Source organism: Brassica napus, chromosome A9 (assembly GCF_020379485.1).
Source record: "Brassica napus cultivar Da-Ae chromosome A9, Da-Ae, whole genome shotgun sequence".
Classification (NCBI taxonomy): Eukaryota; Viridiplantae; Streptophyta; class Magnoliopsida; order Brassicales; family Brassicaceae; genus Brassica; species Brassica napus.
The window spans coordinates 19,896,968-19,921,959 of NC_063442.1; the positions used below are offsets into that span (position 1 = coordinate 19,896,968).

At 38.2% G+C, this 24,992-nt stretch overlaps 2 protein-coding genes, 1 long non-coding RNA gene and 1 pseudogene across 4 annotated transcripts; 2 read left to right on the plus strand and 2 right to left on the minus strand.

Annotated features, from left to right (window-relative positions):
* Positions 1-2,418: 2,418 nt before the first annotated feature.
* On the plus strand, positions 2,419-3,601 carry LOC111212569 (39S ribosomal protein L41-A, mitochondrial). Of its 2 annotated transcripts, none has more exons than XM_022714127.2 (4): positions 2,419-2,544; positions 2,626-2,791; positions 3,094-3,158; positions 3,369-3,601. In XM_022714127.2, the coding sequence occupies exons 2-4, from the start codon at positions 2,647-2,649 to the stop codon at positions 3,438-3,440; spliced, it is 282 nt and encodes a 93-aa protein (XP_022569848.1). In that variant the 5' UTR covers positions 2,419-2,544; positions 2,626-2,646; the 3' UTR covers positions 3,441-3,601. The 2 variants fall into 2 exon arrangements, with proteins under 2 accessions (XP_022569848.1, XP_048596851.1); XM_048740894.1 differs by having other exon boundaries at positions 2,430-2,544; positions 2,621-2,791.
* A 15,185-nt stretch (positions 3,602-18,786) lies between these two features.
* LOC111208354 lies at positions 18,787-20,608 on the minus strand (annotated as a pseudogene).
* On the minus strand, positions 20,536-23,139 carry LOC125578372. Its single transcript, XM_048740895.1, is given in 2 exon segments — positions 20,536-21,868; positions 21,956-23,139. Coding segments are annotated over 2 exon segments (933 nt in total). The 5' UTR covers positions 22,152-23,139; the 3' UTR covers positions 20,536-21,131.
* Positions 23,140-23,390: 251 nt separating this feature from the next.
* Positions 23,391-24,992, plus strand: LOC125578373. The gene is made up of 2 exons (XR_007316462.1): positions 23,391-24,382; positions 24,510-24,992. It is a non-coding gene; the product is annotated as an uncharacterized LOC125578373 (long non-coding RNA).

Here is a 24,992-nt window from a genome sequence, read left to right on the forward strand (position 1 = left end):
TGTATTGATGGCAATGATAATCTTGTAAATACTTGAAGATGATGAGGTTGAGAGAGCAAAAAGCCCATTTTCGGAAAAAAAATTAATGGCATTTTCGTGAATAATTTGAACTTGTGGGGTGAATAGGTAAAATGTAATTTTCAAAAAATTCATAGGTTACTTTTGTGGTTGACTTTAAGTTTTGGGTCAACTTTGCAAAAACCCCTAGATATATAGTATATTTTTTAATAATGATATTTATTAAATAATTTTTTCTACTCATATTAATTTTTAATCATTTGTATCTTGTTATAACATAAACTTTAAGTCACTGATAACAAAAATATTTATTGTCCGATATTTAATAGTTTTTGTAATTTATAATTTTTTTAAAAAAAATTAATGCAAAGTTTAAAATTTAACTATTAAATTTTCAATATTTGTTCAAAGATTTTATCAAAAAAAATGTTCAAAGAAATTTTCAAAATTAATTTTTTAAGGTATTTTATATGATATGTAGTTAAATGAGTGCATTTGTATTTTTATATATATATATTTAATCTTAATATTTATTAAATGAGTCTTCATACTTATATGATTTTGTAGTCATTTGTATTTTTTCATAACAAAAATTTTTGAACTATGGTTCAAAAAAATATGATGTAAGACTTTTAACAGTTTTAGTAATTTATATTCGTTTTTCAGAATTCAAAATATAAAATATACGAAAAAATCTAAATCTAGATTATATGGTTAATGTGGATGTTTAATTTATATCAATAAGTTAAAATGAAAAAAAAATGATAGAGGATACACTAATTTTTATCAAATCTTTATTATTCAAAATCATTAATTGTCATATATACTTTAACCAGATTAGACAATTCCAACATTTTTTATGGGAAGAATGAAAAACATTAATAATTAATTGAAGGTTAGTTTAATAAAAGCTTATTATAGATGAACCAACCTATTTTTCTAGAGATTCTAAGAATCATTGTGGTGATGACACATGGATAACTCAAATGTTGTAATGTTTCTCTTTTAATATATAAGAGATTTTAAATTAATATGACATCTTTAATAATATATTTCTAATGTTATTTTATTATTCAAATTTGAGGTTATCTAGGTAATCAGATCGAAATAGAGCAATAAACCAGTAGGTCTGCAGTTTAAACTTAACTAGGTGTTATGTCCGCATATGCGGGCATAGTGTTCTTATAAATATTTATATATTTATAATTATTAAATCAAAACCAACATTAGAAATTATTATTTATGTTTTTAACAAGATAAATCAAACACTAAAATTTATATTTAATAATAAAAATAAATATTTTCAGATAAAAACACAATATATTTAGGAATTATCTTTTGTTTAAAAACTATATTTATTTTTGAGAATTTTAGTATATTTACTTATAGTCAATTATCTAATATAACATATAAATAAAATATTATTAATATATATTCTTTAGTTTTTATCAAAATATATAAATGGTTATTGTTGTGTTAAATTTTAAAAACATTCACATATTAGAATTATTTTAGAAAATCATTAGCATTTAATTATAAATTTTTTTATATCTAACTATAAATTTTATAATAAAATATTATTTTCAGATAACAACATAATATATCTAAGAATTATCTTTTTGAAAAACGAAAATTATGTTTGAAACTATTTTTTTTAAAAAAAAATTTATATATATTTTTAAGTATTTATTTATATACTTATTAGAATCCTAAATTTCACATTCTAAAAATTCTACTCCATCTCTCAACTCTAAACCCTAAATCTAGAATAGTTAACCCTAAGGGGTTAACTAATATTTTTATATATTTTTTAAGTATTTATTTATATACTTATTAGAATCCTAAATTTCACATTCTAAAAATCCTACTCCACCCCTCAACTCTAAACCCTAAATCTAGATTTGTTAACCCTAAGGGTATAATTGTCTTTTACCTTTCATTAAAAATGAGGGTAAAAATGGTTAGTGTAAACATGAAAAGTGGTACTATAAATATGTTATTTGTGGTAATTTCTCTTATATTTTAGGTAATTCTTATTGTTATTAATTTTAATCACTTATTTAATCAGATCATTTGTTTTTATTTTTGACTAATTTATTTAGTATATTTATTAAGAGTATAAACAATTTATTATTAATTTTAATCATTTTTTGATTAGATAGATTTGAAATTCATTTTATTTTTTAATTAATTTAGATAGTTTATTCATTAAGAGTATAAATGATATTAACCGCTCTAACTTTTAACGTGAGAGCTCCGTTGCAAAAATTTAGTTCTCAATTATATTTCTCGTAATAAACATGGTAGACAAAAGTTACATATAAGACTTACCATTATGAAAACACAAACACACACATTTCAGTTGATGGGCTTAATTCAAGTTTGGGCCTATTCCAAATATATTCCCCCACCCATGCCTTATCAGAAAAACCCTAAACCCATTCACACTCTCTCTCTCCACAGTCCACACCGATCTTCTCCAAATTCTCCGACGGGCGACGCTATCACTTTCTCTTTCCTATATCAGTTGATGTTCAACTTTGATTTGTTTGTATCAACATTTATGATCTTTGATATTCATCGATCTTTATAACTTTTTCACTCCAGATTGATATAAGATTAGCGAGGATGACGCTAGGGTTGTTATCGGCGATTGGAAGATCTTTCCGACGGAAGAGAGCGTCCTCACTTGATATTCTCTCCCCCAAGCGAGCTCCAAGAGACTTTTACAAGGGCAAAAACTGCAAATCTACTGGTTTCCACACCAAAAAAGGTTTCTTTTCTTTCAAATCTCATTCCTTCTTTCAGTTCTTTGAATTTATATATCATTAGCTAAGTTAATTCAGATTCTTTTGTCAAAAAATGATAATAGTAGATGTATAATATTACATCATTTGATGATTGGAATTTGAGAATTGATCTGTTTCGGTGAGCTATTGTTTAGTAGCTTATGACTGATTAATGTTTTCTCAAATTCATCATTGTAGAATCATAATATTTGTAATATAAACGATTTTCATTTGTTTTCAGGCTTTACTTTTACTTCTGTCTAAGTGTTGTGACATTGTTTTGCAGGAGGATATGTTGTGCAGCCAGATAAATTGCCAAACTACGTGATCCCTGATCTGACCGGCTTTAAGGTTTTTATTTCACCCTATGTTTCCTTTTTCTTTGATTCATCAATATCGAATAGTGAATCCCTTTTACAAGTCTTAGGTTTGTGATCCTGATGATGATCTTGTTTATTGCAATTTTTGTCTATTACGAATCTGCAATGAAATGCTTACTACATGCTTTAAGGTGGTCATGTGCTTTAGTTTTGCTGATGGAACAATTTTTTTATTTTACAGCTGAAACCATATGTATCTCAGTGTCCTGTAGAGGTCAACAAAACAACTGGGTCAACTGAAGCTTCCAAGTGAAGAAGTCAGAAGAAATATGTTCCGAGTCTTCATAAGTTTAATAAGCAATGTGTTCTGAGAAATTCGTATTCTCTAGTCTTTAATCCTTTTTTTTTCAAGGACTTCATGCAAGTTGTCACAACTTTTAGGTTATGATACATATAAGGATTGCTTTAGAGCCATCGAGTGTTTTCCAAGATCGATGGATGTATTAAAAAAAAAACAGCCCATTTGTTTGATCGGAAAACGGTGATAAAGAAGTTGTGGGTTTAAACAAAACGTCTTATTAATGGTCGGTGAGAACGCTCAGTCGGTTACAAAGAAAATGAGAAGAGTGCGATAGAAGCTACCGGAAAAGTACAAACAACGGTGAGATGAAGCAGAGGTGAAAATCCTAATCTAGCTGCCAAGTATCAGTCAAGAGTTTCGGATCCTTCTCTCGTTGCTTCCCCTTTCCTTTATATAGTCGTCCTGATGCTTCATCTTTAACCTAGCTTACGCTGTGTTGATGGGCTTCCCCTGCTGGGCTGAAAGGCCCATATGCGTCCGAGCAGCCATCGAGCCGAATACATTTTAGTCGACGATGATTGACTAAAAGTACTCTAGAGACAGGCCGAGAGGCCTGACTCTTGAGCCGACTGATCGAGCCATCGCTTTACCTAATCCGGGCCAGGCCTTCTATTCTTTGGGCCTTGTGGGGTGGTTAAATCCATCTCCTACAGTAAGTCCCCCTCCAGTCCATCAGTGAGCGAAGTGCTGTCTAGCTCATGATAGATTTTGGAGTTCGAGGGTTTGAAGAAATAGAAGACCTGTCGGAAGGGTAGAACGGTTGGTCGGTGAGTCGCACGGCGTCGTTTCTCTCGGAAATAGCAGTGGAGGTTTTATCGCTTCTTTTGGTTGTTGTGTCGCAGGAATGGTTCCGGGACATTCTCGCTTGAGGTCGTTGAGTCGCGGATACCCGGGTTCTACCTGACGTGTCTTGATTAACTGTTGGTCTAATCCGATATAAGGTGACCGATGGTTAATTAAGACGAGAAGCTGAACCGTCGCGAGGGTCCGCTGAGTTTTTTGGGAGAGTTCGAGGCCCATTTAGGCCCGATTAGACTTAATGATGACGCCTCGAGTTTCCCCTTCCTTTTTTCCAATAAATACGCCGAGAAGCCGAACCGTCGCGAGGATCCGCTGGGTTTTTAGGGAGAATTTCGAGGCCCATTTAGGCCCGAATAGACCTAATGATGACGCCTCGAGTTTCCCCCTCTCTTTTCCTTATAAATATGCAGACTCTCTCTCATTTCTTCAAGTTTTTCTCCGCGATCAAAGGTACTTTCTCTCTCTTTCCCTTATATCTCTAAGTGTTATAACATTCGTTCGAAGCGTTCGACTGGAGAGGGCCACTTTTGAGAGGTGGTTGCTTGAAGTTTGTAATCTTTGACGGCCCGAATCGAGTCTCCACAAGGTGGTGATCCGCCCATTATGACGTTAATGTGCGGGGCTCGGTTAGCCCGTATTGATTCGGGTTGCTTCCTCAAATCGTCAGTTGTGTTCTCGAACTTGGGAGTTTTTGTGGGCTGTTTCTTCTTTGATTCGAGGCGTCGTCGCAGATAGGACCCTTTCGAACGGTTGAGCTGTACTCGCAGATCGTCGGATTTCGAATTGAGCTGGTCACGAAGGTCGCCAATTTGACCAACTCTCCGGGTCCGGGCGTTGCATTTTGAGATGGTCGCACGGAGATCGGCAGTTCCTGTGTTTTCGTTCGTTGCGCTCTTTCGCTTGAGGAGAGTGCGCAGGTCTCCGCCCGTTACCGAGGGAGCGCGAGGTTGCTTGTCCTGACTGTTTAGTTTATCGCGCAGATCTGGTTGCGCTGTCGGGACGTCGTCTTCGGGGGAGTCACAAGGTCGAGAGAGTATGACTTCCACTCCTCGCCGGCGACGCAGATGTTCGTCTTCTGATGAATCGTCGGCAGGGCCGACATTGTTGATGGGGGCGCGCTCAGGGCTTGCTCTCTCCTCGCTCTGGGGCGTGTTTTTCTGAGACTTCTGGGCCTTCTTGCTCCAGCTTTTGCTGTTTTTTGGTGACTGAGGAGAAGCGGGCATCTGGATTGTCCCTTTGGTGATTCCGTCGAAAAACTGCCCGATGAGGACCTTGCATTTCTTCGTATCATGGGAATCCCTTTTGTGGTAGAGGCACTATTTTTTCGGTTCCTCGGAGTTTGAGCTCGCTGGTTCGGCTGAGCTTAACTGCTTCTGAGCGGGCTCTCGATCCTAGTGGTTCCAGCCTTTTTCTCGCATGACAGCTGCTGATTTTGGGGATTCCTCATCGTCAACCGAGCTGATTTAGCCTTGCTTTTGAGTGGTCTTTCCACCGGAGGAGTTCTGTCGGGGCTCGGGGCGGGTGTCGTTTGTTCGGGCGGGTTGCTGTTTCGCTGCCGCTTCTTTTGCGAATTTTACTCTTGTGTCTTCTTCCATGCGGATAAAGTTGTGAGAGCGAGCAATGGCGTCGGAGACAGATTTTATCGGGTATCGGTAGAGATACTAACGAAAAGAGGATTTGACGTGTAAGTTGTTCATCAAAGACTCAACGGCGATATGATCCGGAATATCAATCTTCGAGACAATAGCCTTAAGATTCTCTATGAAGTCGCGGAGGCTTTGGCCGTTGGCATGAGTGAGGTTCCACAAATCTGACACGGTCGCCTCTTGGTTAGTGAACATGATATAGTTCTTGAGAAAGGCCGTCGAGAGGTCGTGAAAACAGTCGACGAAGTTCTCTCTGAGGCCGGTGAACCAAGTGAGGGCCGGTCCTTCTAGGGTTTCGACGAAGAGTTGGCAAAAGCCAGCGTCTTTTTCTTCGTCGGTTAGGTTCGCGTGTCGCATCGCTATGTTGAAAGACGTGACGTGGATAGAAGGGTCAGAGAGACCTTTGAAGGTGGGGAGACGGAGCTTCTCCATCTTCTGGAGCCGCACACCGGTAACCTTTTGCGTAAAGGGCGTACGAAGAGACTCTGCGAGCACATGCTCGATTTGGGGTGCAGACGTCGTCACCTGGTGGATCTTCGAGTTGATATCGAGGACCGATTGTTTCAACGCGGCGAGTTCGCTTGCAGTGTGTGCGTTGATGTCGTTATCGGCGCTTTGGCGGTCGTTGTCCCGAGTAGGTGCTACGTCGGTTGTTCGGTCAAGTGTCGACGATATTGCACCGTTGAAGCTTCGGCGTTTGCGGCGAGAGGAGCGAGGATCTTTGCTATCGCCGTGATCTGGTCAACCACCGCCTTCTGCGCCGCCTCTTGTTGGGCGAGGCGCGCCAGGATAGTCTCCATGGATGCAGGAGGGGGCAGTGGTGTTGCTGGCGTCGGTGTAGGTGTCGCTTCTGGAGCCGGCGTCGCCTCGAGAGCTTCGCGCTCCTCGCCCGACGAAGAACTGTCGTTGCTAACAACCATCGTGCGGACGTTACTTTGCTAGAGGCCCCACGGTGGGCGCCAACTGTTTGATCGGAAAACGGTGATAAAGAAGATGTGGGTTTAACAAAGACGTCTTATTAATGGTCGGTGAGAACGTTCAGTCGGTTACAAAGGAAATGAGAAGAGTGCGACAGAAAGAAAGCCGGTGGCTCGAAGAGCTACCGGAAAAGTACAAACAACGGCGAGATGAAGCAGAGGTGAAAACCCTAATCTAGCCGCCAAGTGTCAGTCAAGAGTTTCGGATCCTTCTCTCGTAGCTTCCCCTTTCCTTTATATAGTCATCCTGATGCTTCATCCTTGACCTAGCTTACGCCGTCTTGATGGGCCTCCCCTGCTTGGCCGAAAGGCTCATATGCGTCCGAGCAGCCACCGAGCCGAATACACTTTAGTCGATGATGATCGACTAAAAGTACTCTAGAGACAAGCCGAGAGACCTGACTCTTGAGCCGACTAATCGAGCCATCGCTTTACCTAATCCGGGCCAGGCCTTCTATTATTTGGGCCTTGTGGGGTGGTTAAATCCATCCCCTACAGTAAGTCCCCCTCCAGTCCATCAGTGAGCGAAGTGCTGTCTAGCTCATGATAGATTTTGGAGTTCGAGGGTTTGAAGGAATAGAAGACCTGTCGGAAGGTTAGAACGGTTGGTCGGTGAGTTGCGCGGCGTCGTTTCTCTCGGAAATAGCAGTGGAGGTTTTATCGCTTCTTTTGGTTGTTGTGTCGGAAGAAGGGTTCCGGGACATTTTCGCTTGAGGTCGTTGAGTCGCGGGTACCCTGGTTCTAGCTGACATGTCTTGATTAACCGTTGATCTAATCCGATATAAGGTGACCGATGGTTAATTAAGACGAGAAGCTGAACCGTCGCGAGGGTCCGCTGGGTTTTCTGGGAGAGTTTCGAGGCCCATTTAGGCCCGATTAGACTTAATGATGACACCTCGAGTTTCCCCTTCCTTTTTCCCAATAAATACGCCGAGAAGCCGAACCGTCGCGAGGATCCGCTGGGTTTTTAGGGAGAATTTCGAGGCCCATTTAGGCCCGAATAGACCTAATGATGACGCCTCGAGTTTTCCCCTCTCTTTTCCTTATAAATATGCAGACCCTCTCTCATTTCTTCAAGTTTTTCTCCGCGATCAAAGGTACTTTCTCTCTCTTTCCCTTATCTCTCTAAGTGTTATAACATTCGTTCGAAGCGTTCGACTGGAGAGGGCCACTTTTGAGAGGTGGTTGCTTGACGTTTGTAATCTTTGACGGCCCAAACCGAGTCTCCGCAAGGTGGTGATCCGCCCATTATGACGTTAATGTGCGGGGCTCGGTTAGCCCGTATTGATTCGAGTTGCTTCTTCAAATCGTCAGTTGTGTTCTCGAACTCGGGAGTTTTTGTGGGCTGTTTCTTCTTTGATTCGAGGCATCGTCGCAGATCGGACCCTTTTGAACGGTTGAGTTATACTCACAGATCGTCGGATTTCGAATTGAGGTGGTCACGAAGGTCGCCAATTTGACCGAATCTCCGGGCTTTGCATTTTGAGATGGTCGCACGGAGATCGGCAGTTCCTGTGTTTTCGTTCTTTGTGCTCTTTCGCTTGAGGAGAGTGCGCAGGTCTCCGCCCGTTATCGAGGGAGCGAGAGGTTGCTTGTCCTGACTGTTCAGTTTATCGCGCAGATCTGGTTGCGCTGTCGGGACGTCGTCTTCGGAGGAGTCACAAGGTCGAGAGAGTATGACTTCCACTCGTCGCCGGTGACGCAGATGTTCATCTTCTGATGAATCGTCGGCATGGCCGACATTGTTGATGGGGGCGCGCTCAGGGCTTGCTCTCTCCTTGCTCTGGGGCGTGTTTTTCTGAGACTTCTGGGCCTTCTTCTCCTTATTCTTGCTCCAGCTTTTGCTGTTTTTTGGTGTCTGAGGAGAAGCGGGCATCTGGATTGTCCCGTTGGTGATTCCGTCGAAAAACTGCCCAATGAGGACCTTGCATTCCTTCGTATCATGGGAATCCCTTTTGTGGTAGAGGCACTATTTTTTCGGTTCCTCGGAGTTTGAGCTCGCTGGTTCGGCTGAGCTTAACTGCTTCTGATCGGGCTCTCGATCCTAGTGGTTCCAGCCTTTTTCCCGCATGACAGCTGCTGATTTTGGGGATTCCTCATCGTCAACCAAGCTGACGTAGCCTTGCTTTTGAGTGGTTTTTCCACCGGAGGAGTGTTGTCGGGGCTCGGGGCGGGTGTCGTTTGTTCGGGCGGGTTGCTGTTTCGCTGCCGCTTCTTTTGCGAATTTCGCTCTTGTGTCTTCTTCCATGCGGATAAAGTTGTGAGAGCGAGCAATGGCGTCGGAGACAGATTTTATCGGGTATCGGTAGAGATCCTGACGGAAAGAGGATTTGACGTATAAGGTGTTCATCAAAGACTTAACGGTGATATGATCCGGAATATCAATCTTCGAGACAATAGCCTTAAACTTCTCCATGAAGTCGCGGAGGCTTTGGCCGTTGGCGTGGGTGAGGTTCCACAAATCTGACACGGTCGCCTCTTGGTTAGTGAACATGATATAGTTCTTGAGAAAGGCCGTCGGAGGTCGTGAAAATAGTCGACGAAGTTCTCTCTGAGGCCGGTGAACCAAGTGAGGGCCGGTCCTTCTAGGGTTTCGATGAAGAGTTGGCAAAAGCCGGCGTCTTTTTCTTTGTCGGTTAGGTTCGCGTGTCACATCGCTATGTCGAAAGACGTGACGTGGCTAGAAGGGTCAGAGAGACCTTTGAAGGTGGGGAGACGGAGCTTCTCCATCTTTTGGAGCCGCACACCGGTAACCTTTTGCGTAAAGGGCGTACGAAGAGACTCTGCGAGCACATGCTCGATTTGGGGTGCGGACGTCGTCACCTGGTGGATCTTGGAGTTGATATCGAGGACCGATTGTTTCAACGCGGCGAGTTCGCTTGCGGTGTGTGCGTTGATGTCGTTATCGGCGCTTTGGCGGTCGTTGTCCCGAGTAGGTGCTACGTCGGTTGTTCGGTCAAGTGTCAACGATATTGCACCGTTGAAGCTTCGGCGTTTGCGGCGAGAGGAGCGAGGATCTTTGCTATCGCCGTGATCTGGTCAACCGCCGCCTTCTGCGCCGCCTCTTGTTGGGCGAGGCGCGCCAGGATAGTCTCCATGGACGCAGGAGGGGGCAGTGGAGTTGCTGGCGTCGGCGTAGGTGTCGCTTCTGGAGCCGGCGTCTCCTCGAGAGCTTCGCGCTCCTCGCCCGACGAAAAACTGTCGTTGCTAACAACCATCGTTTGGACGTTACTTTGCTAGAGGCCCCACGGTGGGCGCCAACTGTTTGATCGGAAAACGGTGATAAAGAAGATGTGGGTTTAACAAAGACGTCTTATTAATGGTCGTTGAGAACGTTCAGTCGGTTACAAAGAAAATGAGAAGAGTGCGACAGAAAGAAAACCGGTGGCTCGAAAAGCTACCGGAAAAGTACAAACAACGGCGTGATGAAGTAGAGGTGAAAACTCTAATCTAGCCGCCAAGTGTCAGTCAAGAGTTTCGGATCCTTCTCTCGTTGCTTCCCCTTTCCTTTATATAATCATCCTAAAGCTTCATCTTTGACCTAGCTTACGCCGTCTTGATGAGCCTCCCCTGCTGGGCCGAAAGGCCCATATGCGTCCGAGCAGCCACCAAGCCGAATACACTTTAGTCGACGATGATCGACTAAAAATACTCTAGAGACAAGCCGAGAGACCTGACTCTTGAGCCGACAAATCGAGCCATCGCTTTACCTAATCCGAGCCAGGCCTTCTATTCTTTAGGCCTTGTGGGGTGGTTAAATCCATTCCCTACACTATTGTCGGTCAGTGTCAAGATATAATAACTTCTTGTACAGTTTGGGGTCAAAAACATTGGTACTTGGCTTTGTGGTATATACCACCAATGATATTTACCAAGATGTTTGTTTATTTAAGAATATTAACAAAAGTAATTCGAGAAACCGAAACATTCCTTCTTTGTTTATAAGAGGAACCAACAACTGCTTTCTTTAATGTCTAATGGATGATTTTATTAGAATCAAAAGTCCCTTATATATTAATATATAAGCCCTGGTACAAGCATTACATAAAGGAAATTTTAATCATAAAGAAACTAACAATAAATATGTGAAATTTCTAAATATTCTAAACCAGATGACAGTGAGTTTTTATAATAGTGTTTATTTATTAAATAGTTTTAACATTTTGCAATACTAAAATTTTTATCGATTATAAAATGACGAATACAAATGTTGGTCTTTTAAATATATCATCGTTGTTGAATAGTTAACATATTATATCTCATTTTAAAAATTTTAAGACTTCATATGCACAAAAAAAAATTAAGTTTTGCGGCTGACACAAATCACCAAAACCAAATAGGCAACATCGATTGTATTATGACAACTGGGGATTAGGTTTTCTGCTTTCGATTTTTTTTACTATTGACTCTTCATAAGTGATTTCATTTTATACCTCTATAAAATTATTCTTTCGTTCCAGTCTTTGTTTCATTGATATGAGTTAAGTTTCTTTTTTTAACTTCTTCTATGAATTCGGTGAATTACATAAGTGTCAATTTAAAAAAAATAGACATCTGTAAAAATTAGTTTCACTCCAGATACATATCTAAGAATCAAAATTTTGAAAAAAAAATCACCGGCAAACTATATTAACATGTTAGTGTTCAAATCTAATATATCAAGCTGTTATATAATATAAATACATACTCGAAATATAAATGCATGTCTAGTATATATTCACCAGCTCGGGCTAAAATTATCTAATTCAAGAACAATAAAAAAATTACTTATTTACTAGTTCGGGTAATATCTGAATCCGAACGGATATCCGAAGATAGCCAAATATAAATATATTTATCCCTATATTTGTAGTTTATTTTTCTCATTTTATTCAAAATATTTATATTAATGATGCTTATTGCTCAAAATTAGATAATATAAATATAATTATGGACAAAATCATTTGCTACTCACTTAAAATACATATCAAGCTCTTGTTTATTGTATTAACAAAAGTTGCATCTAAAATTTCAAAACAACAACTAAATTACTGTCTTTCTAACCTATTAATAGTTTAGTCTTTTAAAAATTAGAAAACCAGTTAAGTTAAAATATATTTTAAATACGAAAAACTTAAACAATAAATAATTTATTTATTTTTTTCTTCAAAATTTAAATATATGAACCCAACCCAAAATATCCAAACCCGACTTGAAATGTAAAAATACCCGAATGGGTTCTATACCTTTATACTGAAATACCCGATACGAACCCAAAAGTATATCCGAGCGTCTACCCCTAAGATATATGATCATTTGTATCATTCTCGTGATGACAATTGGCTACAAAAATGCTCCAAGATTAATATATAGGGGATTATCTACACCTTTTTCAAATTTTAAATGTTCCTCTCCAAGTAAATGTTTTCACTTTTCAAGGAGTTTGGGGTCTATCAACACTTTCATCTTGTCCTCATGGTGAGACTGGAATTTGCTTCGACAATGCCTCATGTGATTCCCTTGTTTGGTCCTTTGGGGATTGTTGCTTTCTTTGGTGTTGTTGATTTTTCTTTTGGTTATTGCACATCATCATGTTAAAGGACACTTGTAATCTGAAACAGTTTTGGATCTCCATTCTCAAAGTTGTCTTCACTATTCCATGTCTATAAACATTATTTTCAGCTCTTTGCCCGAACATTGATGCCCATGATTATCTTTGGCACCACATCAATAACAGATTCCCTTGGCTTTCTTGTTTTCAATCTCTTTGAGAGACATTTTATGAACCAAAGATGGGGGCACTTGTTGCTGCAAGCTTTGGAGTTGCATTGTTGATACACCTTTACATGTGTATTACCCGAAGAAGAAACAAGGGAAAAGAGTGCTGGAGTCAAAGGAAGTAGAGAACCAAGAGGAACAGGTGGGAACTTCTAATCAAGTTCAAAAAAGCAGTGGAATGAAAGACTCTGACTCGTAGAGAGTTTTTGGCAGTTATAAACTTAAAATTTCATATAAGTGTTTGTATTCTTTTATTTTAGTTTTATCTGATTTGTTATATGAAAATAATAGTGGAGACGATAGTCTTGAGGCGATTCACTAGCAGAGTTTCGTAAGAGAAGAATTGATATCAAGAGATAGAGACTCCTTGAATTGTTGTCTAAGGTTGTAATCGAAGTTTGTCTTGAATAACAAAGTTGAGTTTGGATTGGAATTTCTACTATTTCAAACTTAACAATTGTCTTACGTCCACCCATTTTTAAAAAGTTTGGACTCTTTTATGGTTGTTGAAAATAAGACAATTGCTGGAAACTCTTCTCAACTCAAGCATGTAACCCAATCTTACCTCAACTCTCTCTTGGCTCACCACAGCCAAGGTTCCAAGTCATCTCAGTTTTCAGAAATAATTTCGGTTTGGAACTCAACATCTTTGAGCACTGTCCTTAACAGGATCAAGCATGCTCTGATACCAACTTGTAAGGCCCCGACCCGGCTGCCTAAGCCGCGGTCGATACCTCACGTCGCTCGGTCCATACACTGACCGAACCTCTCAAAATTTTGCCCTCTATATTATCGCCCATAGGCGAGGGCTAACTTAGATCTTAGCTTAAGACTATCTTAGTCATTTCCTAGCTTAGATCATTTCAACTTATGCACAGCGGAATAATATCTACTTAACCATTGGTCTAAGACCAATATAATACTTGTCTGGTCGAATCACCTCAGCTAATGGTTAGTATACTCAACTACCAGCTAGCTCCAAGGTCAATCCCGATTCCAAATTAAGTCATACAAATCAGAGGTTCCATTCCCATAACCATTCTACCTAGATCTATGCAACATTGCTAGATCATACCTTTGCCACATCCACGGAGCTTGTTAGCTCATTTTCCCAGCTGACTTAGCTGTTTAGCTAGCTCATCCAACTAGCTGAACTGAACCACTTCACTTGAGGTTCCATCACTCTCGTCCAGCTGATAGAGCTGTGAGGTAGCTTCGACCAGCTCCCCGTCTACTCGTACAGCTCTCTTATACCTGCATAAACTCTTCCCTTTGGTACTTAGTCACTCAGCCAACCATCCCCACAGACCAAGTACCTTTGGGAAGTCTTCAGCTACATTTCTGGCCACTTCCAAAAGTGCTCCAAAAATTAATTAAAATTCAGTGCTATTAAGTATTAAGCGTATACTCCCCTGGAGCCAAGTCCTCTCATGGACTAATAATGCCCATCAGATCCTAATTCTATCAACCAACCACCCCACATGACTCAGAACTGATGAGTCTTCACACTTACCTAACCGGCCATGGAACCATGTCCCAATGAACCCGATCAATCTTGCTCTTACAACCGGTGCATCCTCTGATCAATCAGATCAGACACTTTGATCCATCACCTATGGATCAGGTCGTCCATCCTTGCCCAAGACCAGATAACACACGGCATTCCTTGGATAAACACACCCGACCCCATACTTGTGGTTTATGCCACTTAGTACTGGCCTTACTCACCTCCACGGCTTGCTGCTGGTTCCAAACGAATTGGACCTTGCACTCCACATGGTTCCTCATGTACTAGGACCCCCATGTGTCTCCTCCATGAGTCGGATCATTGATTCACACCATGATCAGATCCAACACACACCATGATCCATCATGGATCACTATCCAATGAGTGGCCTCTAACTTCCATCCCACATGGATGAGTTAGATCAACTAAGATCCGCCCTTCTCTCAGGGTCCTAGATCCTTAGTTTACATCAGCACATATGGTCTCCAAGGGGCGTGCCATACTTCGCCTTAACTGCACCACAAGATACAGAAATACAAACTAGAAAATAATTATAAAATTGGTTACCTTATACATGATCTGATTAGATCATGTGCCTCCTCTTATTGTGTTCGGCCATGCAACTCCAGTGCACGCCTCTATCAAACCTTATCATATACTTCCAGTATTGATAGGATATCTCTATGGGTCGCACCAATGTTCCCTTCCATTGATCTCCCATCAAACCGATTTCTGCACTGCATCCGCCTTCAAGGTTGTCCATGCCATTGGAAGTGGAGTCCGGCCTTCTACCTTCTCTCCTGACCATTTGCGTGTGTTCCCTAGACATAGAGGAAGCCTAGGACGTGAGCATCCATGAGCAAACACCATCACAGGGTCGTTCCCAACTCCCATGAAACTGCCTTCCCACACACCTCTCTCCTTAAGGCTCTCTTGGCCATAGGAAATGGAATCCAGCCATCCCTCTTTTTCCCTGACTATTTGCGTGTGTTCTCAAGTCCTGGAGGATGCTTTGGGTGATGTCAACATTAATCAAAACCAATCAAAGGGTCGTTCATAACTTCCCCTCTGATCTTTCCCAAAACTGCCTCTTTGTGGCCTTCACACCACTCTTGGGGTTGGATGTTGAATCCGACCAACTCTGTCTTTTCTATGTTTTTCTTTGTGTTTCAGGGTGTAGGAGGAAGCCCTGGCCTGCCTGAAAAGTCACGGACTTGACTTCCTTATATAGGAGAAGGGGTGGTCACTTCTTAACCATTGCATCCCTTCGATATCATTTCTGGCCATTGATTTAATCAATGGTCCAGATCATACCCTTACGCCTCTGGCAGTTACAAGACGTCCTAGAACTGTCAAAACACTCCTGGAAATGTCCAAAGCAATCCCACAGGGATTCCCATGCTCCTGGCTCAATCCCAAGAGCCAACCAGCCCATCGGCACACACGGGTGGCCCACATGGCCCGGCCACTGTCCAGACCCGGCCCAACTGCCCGAGACCTGAACACTCAGTCCAGCTGAGTTGAGCTGATCCCAAGCTGACTTAGCTGAGTGGGCTAGACAATCCAGCTCAGGGAGCTGACCTACACTTCAGTGAGCTACACCGAGCTGTACTACACTTCACCTAGCTGGTCGAGCTTGCTTACTGCCTCGCTCAGCTGCTATACACTGTGTCCAGCTTGATTCCTTTATCTTCTTCAATCCTTCTAAGTCCCTTGGTCTATTTCAAGACCTAGACTTAGTTTTCCCATGATCCTTCTGATCACTCACTTCATCGAGCTTCACCCGGATCTCGTCCAGCTACCAGCTCACTTGTCCAGCTCCTTTGAGCTTGCCTCTGCCTTATTTTGGTTACGTTCCAGCTACCTGATTCCCTTAACCACGTTTTGGACCATGATACGCTTGTCTTTAGGTTATGTGACCTGATTGGTGTGTTTCCTCGCACCATGACTCGTCCCGGACGATCCTATCCAGGATCGGGGATGCTACATAACCTTTCCTCTCCGGCTTAGTTTTGCGTCCTAAATCCAAATCTGAAATTATATTTTTCCTGATTATTGTCAGTCTATCCTAGAACCCATATTTTATTTAGGAGATCCGAAAACCCGATGTGACCCATAAAATATCTTTATCTTGTTCTAAATGCCAAGGTGCGTTGTGGTTATGCTTGTTGTTTTACAGTAAATAAAGTATGAGATATGGTGATGTTGATTGATGTCATGGTTGTTATTTATTGATTGTTCTTGCTTGATTGGAATATTGTTGGTAGCATGACTAGGTCTAGGTGGCTAGTTAAGTGAATGAACATGACATGTAGCATCTAATCTATTAATTTAGGGTCCTAATTTATCTACCATACAAAAGTCTAAGTTAGACCACTACTTAGAAACTTAACAAAATATCCTAAATTTACTCATATATGATATTAACCTAACAGAAAAAAATAAACAATATACATCTTTTTTTTTTTGGTCAACTGAAGTTTCATTGATATGGCCCATTGGACATTATACATTTGGTATCAGATAATTATACAGCTGAAGAAAGCTTAATTAAACATTAAAGCCCAAATAGAGAGCTTCCGGAAGTTTTGCCACGTGTTGACGAGTGATCAATCCGAAGCCACGTCTCTGGGACGCATGTTTCATGTGAGTGGAGCGGCAATCTCGACTGCACCGCCAAACATCGCCACCGCCAGCTTCTCGAAAACGCCTCTCCATCTTTATCTCTCCGCCGCTTAATTCCGCCAAAAGATAGTAAAGTTGCTTCATTTAGGGGGATTCCGATACCAAATATAGAACACCTTCCACTTTAACCGCAGATATATGAGCAAAGAAAACCATAATCACCGTAGTTAAACCAGAGGAAGCTTGAATCTCGATGAAACAAGACCCTTTGCCGGACCGTTTGGAAACGCCAGCGCTTCTGAATCTCTTCTTACACGATTCGAGGCCACCTTTTAAACTCATCTTTCTTGCTTCAGAGATGCTTCGTAACATGTCATAGACGGCTGCAATAAAAACGAAGACTGATGCTCCTAGTAAGAGATCTGAGTGAGCGGTAAAAACGGTTCTTGGCTCAGTATCTAAACGGAATAAAACTGAGTGCAGAGTGGAAAGCCAGACACAAACTTGATTTTTATTAATCGATCCGAATAAACAGAGATAAGAAAGAAACATGAAGCAAAGCTATGTCTCGAACCGAGAAAACACAACAAAAATCGCCATGCGAAAAGTTAATCCGACAAGCGGAAGAAGTAACTCGCCAAGCGAAAACATTTACAAACAAAAAAACTGGAGGTTGGTGACCGGCGGCGACGCCACCGGCCACCGGAAAGCTAATTCTTTTGTTGAAGACGCTAGAGAGAGGTTAGAGGAAAAACGAAGAAGAGAGAGAATTTAAATTTGACTTTTTAAACAATATACATCTAAACAATAGCATTTCTAAGAAAAACCAAATATATTTCCATTATGCTATTATTCTTTATTGTTTATCATATTTAATCTAGACCAAATTAGATATATATTTCAGTAATTAATTTTAAAATTAAATAGTATATCCTAATTCCTTTTGAAATTATCAGATTGATTTTTTTTATAAAACAAAATAATTAATCATTTATTGGTTGTAACATTTTATGTTTGATTTTTGTTGTAAAACTAAAAACACCAAACTGAAATATGATATATCAAATAAAATAATATTTTAAACATATAATATTAAATAGTTTAATTTGGTCACATACAAGCATTTTCAGAATAAAATGTGTAAAATCTAGTCTAGTAATTTAGGACCACCATTTTTCTATGTTAGACCAATAATTAGAAACTTAACTAAATATCCTAAATTTACTCATATATAATATTTACCTAACAGAAAATAAACAATCTACATCTAAACAATAACATTTCTAAGAAAAACCAAATATATTTCCCTTATGCTATTATTTTTTATTGTTTAACATATTTAATCTATACCAGATTATATATATATATATATATATATATATATATATATATTTTAGTAATTAATTTTAAAATTGTAAATAGTATATCCCAATTATTTTTGAAATTATCAGATTAATTTTATATCAAAAAAATAAATAATAATTTAATGGTTGTAACATTTTATGTTTTGACTTTTTGTTATAAAAATAAAAACACCAAACTGAAATATGATATATTAAATAATATTTTTAAAATATAACACTAAATAATTTAATTTGGTCACATACAAACATTTCCAGAATAAAATTTTTTAAACAACAATTTAATAAAATTTGTTATAATATATATAAAACTAATGTTTAAAATTAAACTATTATTATGATGTTGCATTTTTAAATAAATAAACAAAATAATGATTAATATATGATTAGTACAGTTTTATCAGAGACAAATTTCAACAAATATAAAACTTTCAAAATATTATATACTTAAAATTGATATTATATAAATATCTTTTAACTAATTTTATAGGCAAATATTATTTTTAAAAATAAACATAAAATAAACATATATCCGCACGTATGTGTGGATCGAAATCTAGTTGTTAATTAAATTAGAGAGTACTACCATAATGAATTTCGTGAATGATATTGATTGATGTGATGGATATGTACGATTGATTGTTGGTTATGATATGCATGAATATTATTATTCGATATTAAATAATACTATTACTATGAATTATGAGGTGCTGTACGGAAAGTATTGTTATGATCATTTCCCAACTCAGGCTCCGAATGGTAACAGCGGGTTGGGCGGTGCGGGACAAGCGGATTGATTAGTGCGGTGCGGGGCAAGCGGATTGATTAGTGCGGTGTGGTTTAAGAGCGGTTTTGTGTTAGAAAAACGCATACTGCGGGACAAGTGCGGTTCATCTAATAGAAGCGGTTTAAGAAATATGTGAATGGTGACCAAAATAATAAAAAGTGCGGGACAAATGTTTGAATGGTGTTTAACTGCGGTTTGTATAAGAGAAACTTAACAAAATTAATTAAATTTGTTATTTAAAATAGAAAACGTAAAAGTTTATATCAAAATGCTTGAATGGTGTTTATAAACTAAATAGTACTGAATATATAAAATAAAATTCTATTTGACAATAAAGTATTTTACATTTTTTATAAAGTACAAATAAATTACAATAAGAAAATACGTTTATTTTATTGATTTTCCTATAGCATATTTGCAATATTATCTCTTATTTGCATCATATGTCCATCTGTCACTTCAATTGTTTCCACATCATCTAAATCGGTATGAAAATCAGTATCTGCTTGTGTATTGAATCCTCATGTTTCTGCCATAACCTCAGCAAAATCTGCATCTGAAAAGTTTGAAATCTTTATAAAATTATGCAATCCCATTGTAGCCATGACCACTCTCTGCTGTATGTTGATACTATATATTGGAAAATCACAAAGAATCCTCCATTTTTTCTTCCAAACTCCAAAAGTTCTCTCGATAACTGAACGTAGAGACGCATGATATCGATTAAATAATTCTTCTTTATTCCGTGGAGCAGGACCATAGTTGAACTGTAACATATGATATCTGACAACGTTGTTTCGTGATGACTTATATGGAGCCGAAAATCCTTGCCTATTTGGATAACCCGAGTCAACGACATAATAGTTTTCCATTGGAGGCAAAAGAAATTCAGGATCGCTTTCTTGTGCCATTGTGAGAACGGCTGTATCATGACAAGATCCCGGTGCTCCATTCCATATATATGTGAATAGCATATTCAGATCACAAATTGCCATAATATTCAACGATGCATTATCGTGTCGATTCCAGTACATTCCTTGTAATTCTGGTGGTACTTTTACGCAAACATGAGTCCCATCCATAGCTCCAACAAATCCACTAAAAAATGGATAATATTTTGGATGTACTTGAAGTCTTTCAGGAATTCGGTATAGTTCTTGTCTTGTTGGAGTTCTGATATAATCGCATGCAAGTAATTCCGTCGCTTTAAGAACTTCTTTAAATTTTCTTTTCACAGTCTCTTGATTTCATCCAAATCTCAACCCAACATCTCTTTGAACTTCATTGTGCCCGCATATACGCAAAATATAGCCACACTTTCTTCAATGCTTACATTTGAAGTTGGTTTCAGACCATAATTCGTTTGTAGCATGTTCATAGTGTTCGGAAACATGGTAGTGACATTCGTAGGAGTTGAAGACAAGCAGCATCATCTTCTTGAAGTCGAGACCACATATTTCTCCACCCTAAACCTCCGTATGTCCGGGCAGGTGCTCTATGAAAATATCGATCATAATAACTGAAAGTTGGTTGAATTATTAACTCCTCAAATTGCTCATTTTCTAAATTTCACAACTCAATTCTCTCTTCGTAAGATAGTGTCTGGGTGTTTTGTGAACGCGACTGACAGATTCGAAATGCCTGCAAATTAATAAACATAAAATTTATTTTATTAGATAGATAAAAATAGTAATAATGCATTAACACACCAAAATAATATATAAATATTTTAGAACATTAGAATATGACAATCCATTAACACACGAAAGTAATATAAAAGTATTTTAAAACACATGAAAACCTATAACACACAATAAAAATAATAACATTATATCATAATATATAAACATGACAATCAGATCGCTACTCTTTGTCTCCTGAACCACTTTGATTCTCTTCATTAGGTTCTTCTGTAGTTCTCCAAATATTGAATAGACCTCCACGTCTCGGTCTTTGTGATGTGCTTCCTGGTTCAAAATAATTAGTGAAACCGATACTAGTTCATGGTGATTGGTGGACCTTTGGTGAAGAATCTATACTTGCACCTTCCGAATAATTTCGTTGAGTATTCAGTGGACTTCCACCTTGATTTCCAACTGTAAATCCGTAGTGAACATTTGTTGGTGTTGTTCCAGAAGAGCCGGCTTGCTGAACATTTGATGGTTGCTGACCATGATGAAAATTATGTGGAATGTTCCATTGTTGAGGATATGGTGGCGTACTCCATTGTTGAGCATTTGGAGGTGTGTTCCAACTTGGACCATTTGGAGGTACACCCCATGGTTGAGCGTTTGGTGATGTTCCCCAATATTGAACATTTGGTGGTGTTCCCCAGTGTTGCATATTTGGTGGTGTTCTCCAGTGTTGTACATTTGGAGGTGTACCCCGGTGGTGCACCCAAGTTTTGAAAATTGTTTCCTCTTGAACAATTACCCACTGAAGATGGACTGCCAGATGATAAACTTCCAGAATGTGGACTCTCAAATAACTATCCAGAGCCCAATTGTTTTGGCACATCTTCATTATTTCGTGATACACCAATCATAGCTTCTAGTAGTTGCAATTTATCTTCGTCATTGCTTCGAGCTATATCAATGAAATACTTTCGCCAAAAAACCAGTTCTTTAAGTGCGTTAATGCAAGCCCAGTAAAATTTAGTGAATTTGGGAAGTTCCAAAGCAAGAAATATTTGTTCTGCTTTTTTGAATTCATCGTAATCAACCTTGTCAAAAGCACCTGGGCATAGCTGTTGTAGACTTTGTCATTGAAATTCTTTATATCCATTAATGGTGTCTTGTATTGTAGTCTCGAATGATTGTCTTCTTCGATGACCTCTTGAAGTACTTCCAACATTAGTTCCTGAGTTTCTAGCAGACGTTTGAGAAGTGCTCCCACGTCCTCCAGTTCTTTCTGAACGACCTCCACGTCTTGTACGTTCCTCACCTCTTCGAGAAGGAAGCCGAGTTGAATCGTGAGTATATTCGTGTGAAGGAAGTGTATCGGCACTGAGGTTAACACGATATATTTCTTCATTTTCTTGGGTTTGAGGAACATTATGTTGAGGTATGTCATCACCATCATTGTCTGAAAAATCAAATAAGTCATCTTCCTCTATTCCTTCAGTCAATATTTGTTGTCTTCGTTGGCGTGACGACTGTTGAGGTTGCGAATAAACATCGTGTAGCAAAAAACATCGAACCATCACATCCCAAAACGGCAGTGGTTGTCTTTTAAAAGATCATGTTATTTTGCATCCCTAATAAAATTTTAACATATATAATAATCATAAATGTGTTGGTTATATTTGTTATATTATTGAGTTAATACAACCATAAATATTATTACCGATTCACGGTCCTCCCACCATTCATATGATGCATAAATCATCGACGTTTCCGAATTAACCGTTATTCCAGTAGAAGTCATGAGAAACTTCCACTTCTTATATGCTTTTTAGAAATCATCAAGTTTGTTTTTGAAAAATGCATAATTTATATTCAAATTAAATGCATGGTTGAAATTGTCGACCATGTGCTCTCTACCAAGAACCGTAGGATCTTTAAGAGTATAATCGTTCATAGAAATTGCTTGATCATACAACTCAATCAATGTTTTTTCTTGTTCATAGGTCCACTTAAATCTCGACGCGTTCTACAAAGTAAAAAAAAATATTTATAATTTTGACTAATACTATATAATTAAAATATATGCAATAAAATAAAATTAGATTTCTTACTCGTGAAGAAGTTTCATTATGAACATTTGAATTTCTTTGTCCCATAGGATTTGTGTTTCCATGACGTCTTACTGACATATCTGGATTTCAAAAATGATTCAAATATTATTAATATATTAGAGTTTTATAATTAATCATATTTAAAAAAAAGAATAAAAGAAAATATAATGTATATATATAATTAAAATATTCAAAACATATATTTATTAAGTTTGCAACAGAAAAAGTTTTTTTTTTTAAATCACAAACAGAACAAAATTTTTATTTAAAACATATTTCAAATACATACTAATATTCAATTTTATTACATGCAGCTTATGATTAACTCTTTAACTTATTTTGGTTGATATAAAATTAATTACATTAATATATAACAAATAATTTATATACAGAAATAAAATTTCAGTTAACTAACTTACGTATCATTATTAGTTTACGTACTTTTATTATTTCAGGTAACCAACTAATTTATGGAAAAAAAAGTTTACGTACATTCACAAAAATTTTGGTTAACTAAATAGTAAAATATATATTTATTCCTTCAAAAGGGATCCTCGAACAGAAAAAAATATTTTTAAACATTATTCAAACACATAATCATTATTAAATTTTATTTTTTGCATCTTATAATTAACAAAATAATATTTTACATGGTTACATTAAAGTTAACTTACTTACGTACTTTAGTTAGTTTAGGTATCTTTAATAGTTTCACTTAATAATTTATATGCTTTTAATAGCTTACATAATACAAATTACAAACTAATATTTTTCAGGTAGAAAAAAAAACATACCTTGTTCTTGTTTGAAAACAAAAAAAACGTTTTTGGACCAGAAATGGAAAGAATGCGATTGTATAGAAAGTATGATAATTGAAGTGAAGTGTGTGTAAACTGATAACGTACTTCTTTTATTTATAGACTAGAGTTTTTTTATTTTCTGTTGTATTAAAAAAAAAAATTAAAATGTCACAAACCACATAAATCACTCCTTTTGTACGCAAAGTGCGGTACTGGATGGATAGGGTGCGGTTAATATCTGACAACATCACATGCTATGCTATCTTATTTTTTTACTATTTTAATTTCAGAAACACACAAAACAAGAAAAATAAAGTGAATGGTGTCACTTTCTCTCCCGTCCCTTTCTGTTTATGGGACCACAATTATCACTCAAGGCCTCATTAGTGTGGAAACACGGAGGGACGTGATTGAAGCTTAGGTCCGTGTCATGCATGACGATGTGCGATCCGAGCGTACTTGTTTTTAGAGGCAGCCGTATATGTTTGGTTAGACTACCGAACTTAAGACTTAGACGTTTTTTCACTGTGTTCTTTTTTTATTGATGACGAATCTCTATACGATTTTTTGTGTAAATTTTATTATTGTCGCAATCAATAAAACGCCAAGTGGAATTTTATATTATTTACTGTTTTTTTCATTTTCATGTAAATAGAGAATCCGGATCTAAGACATAAATCCTCAACTGAAAGAGCGAAAGCTCTCTCTCTCTCTCTCTCTCTTCTCTCCTCAAAATCTTTCAGAGAGGGAGTCTTTTCGTGTTTGGCCGGAAACTCTTTGGCCCTTTGATTCCCGATAGTTGGGCTCTGACTCTGGCAAGCGGTGGATTTCACAGCATCGTCTTGGCCGGCTCATCTTCTAGTTACTCATCATCTTTCTAGATGTTGTTTTAGCTAGGTGGATTCTGGGTTTCTCAGAAATTTTTTGTTTTGTATCTTCTCTGATTTGCCTTCCTGTTCAGTTTTTAGTTTCAGTCTGCTTATTATCCTTCTCATCGGATTGTCTTCTCCTTTCCATTTGTTAGGGTTGTTTTCATCTTTGATCTTACTTATATCTTTAAAGATGATTCGTTGTGAAAATGGAGTATCTGATGATTTATCCGGTAAGCTTGCGACTGATTTCTTCGCTGAAGCATTGGTCTGTTGAAATCCCAATACTTTAATTCTGCTCAAGTTGTTGGCGGCGGTGACTTTCCTTATGTCCTGTTTCCGGTGTGTTCCGGTAGACTCCGGTTAGAATTCCGGCGACGACTTGCATGCCGGTGAAGACTGGTGTGTCCCTGTTCATCTTCCACTTGCCCATAATCTCTATAGCGGCTACACATGATGATAACATGTTAGGGTTCTCACAGTTTTCCCTTTGGGCTTTTTTTATCGTGGGCCAGTTGTTTGGGCCTTTCTTTGTTTTCTTGTAAACTTTCTATTTTGAGTTTTGTTAATAATATCAGATGTCAAAAAAAAAAAAAAGAATCTGGATCTCAAAAATAAATATTTCTTTTTCTTAGAAA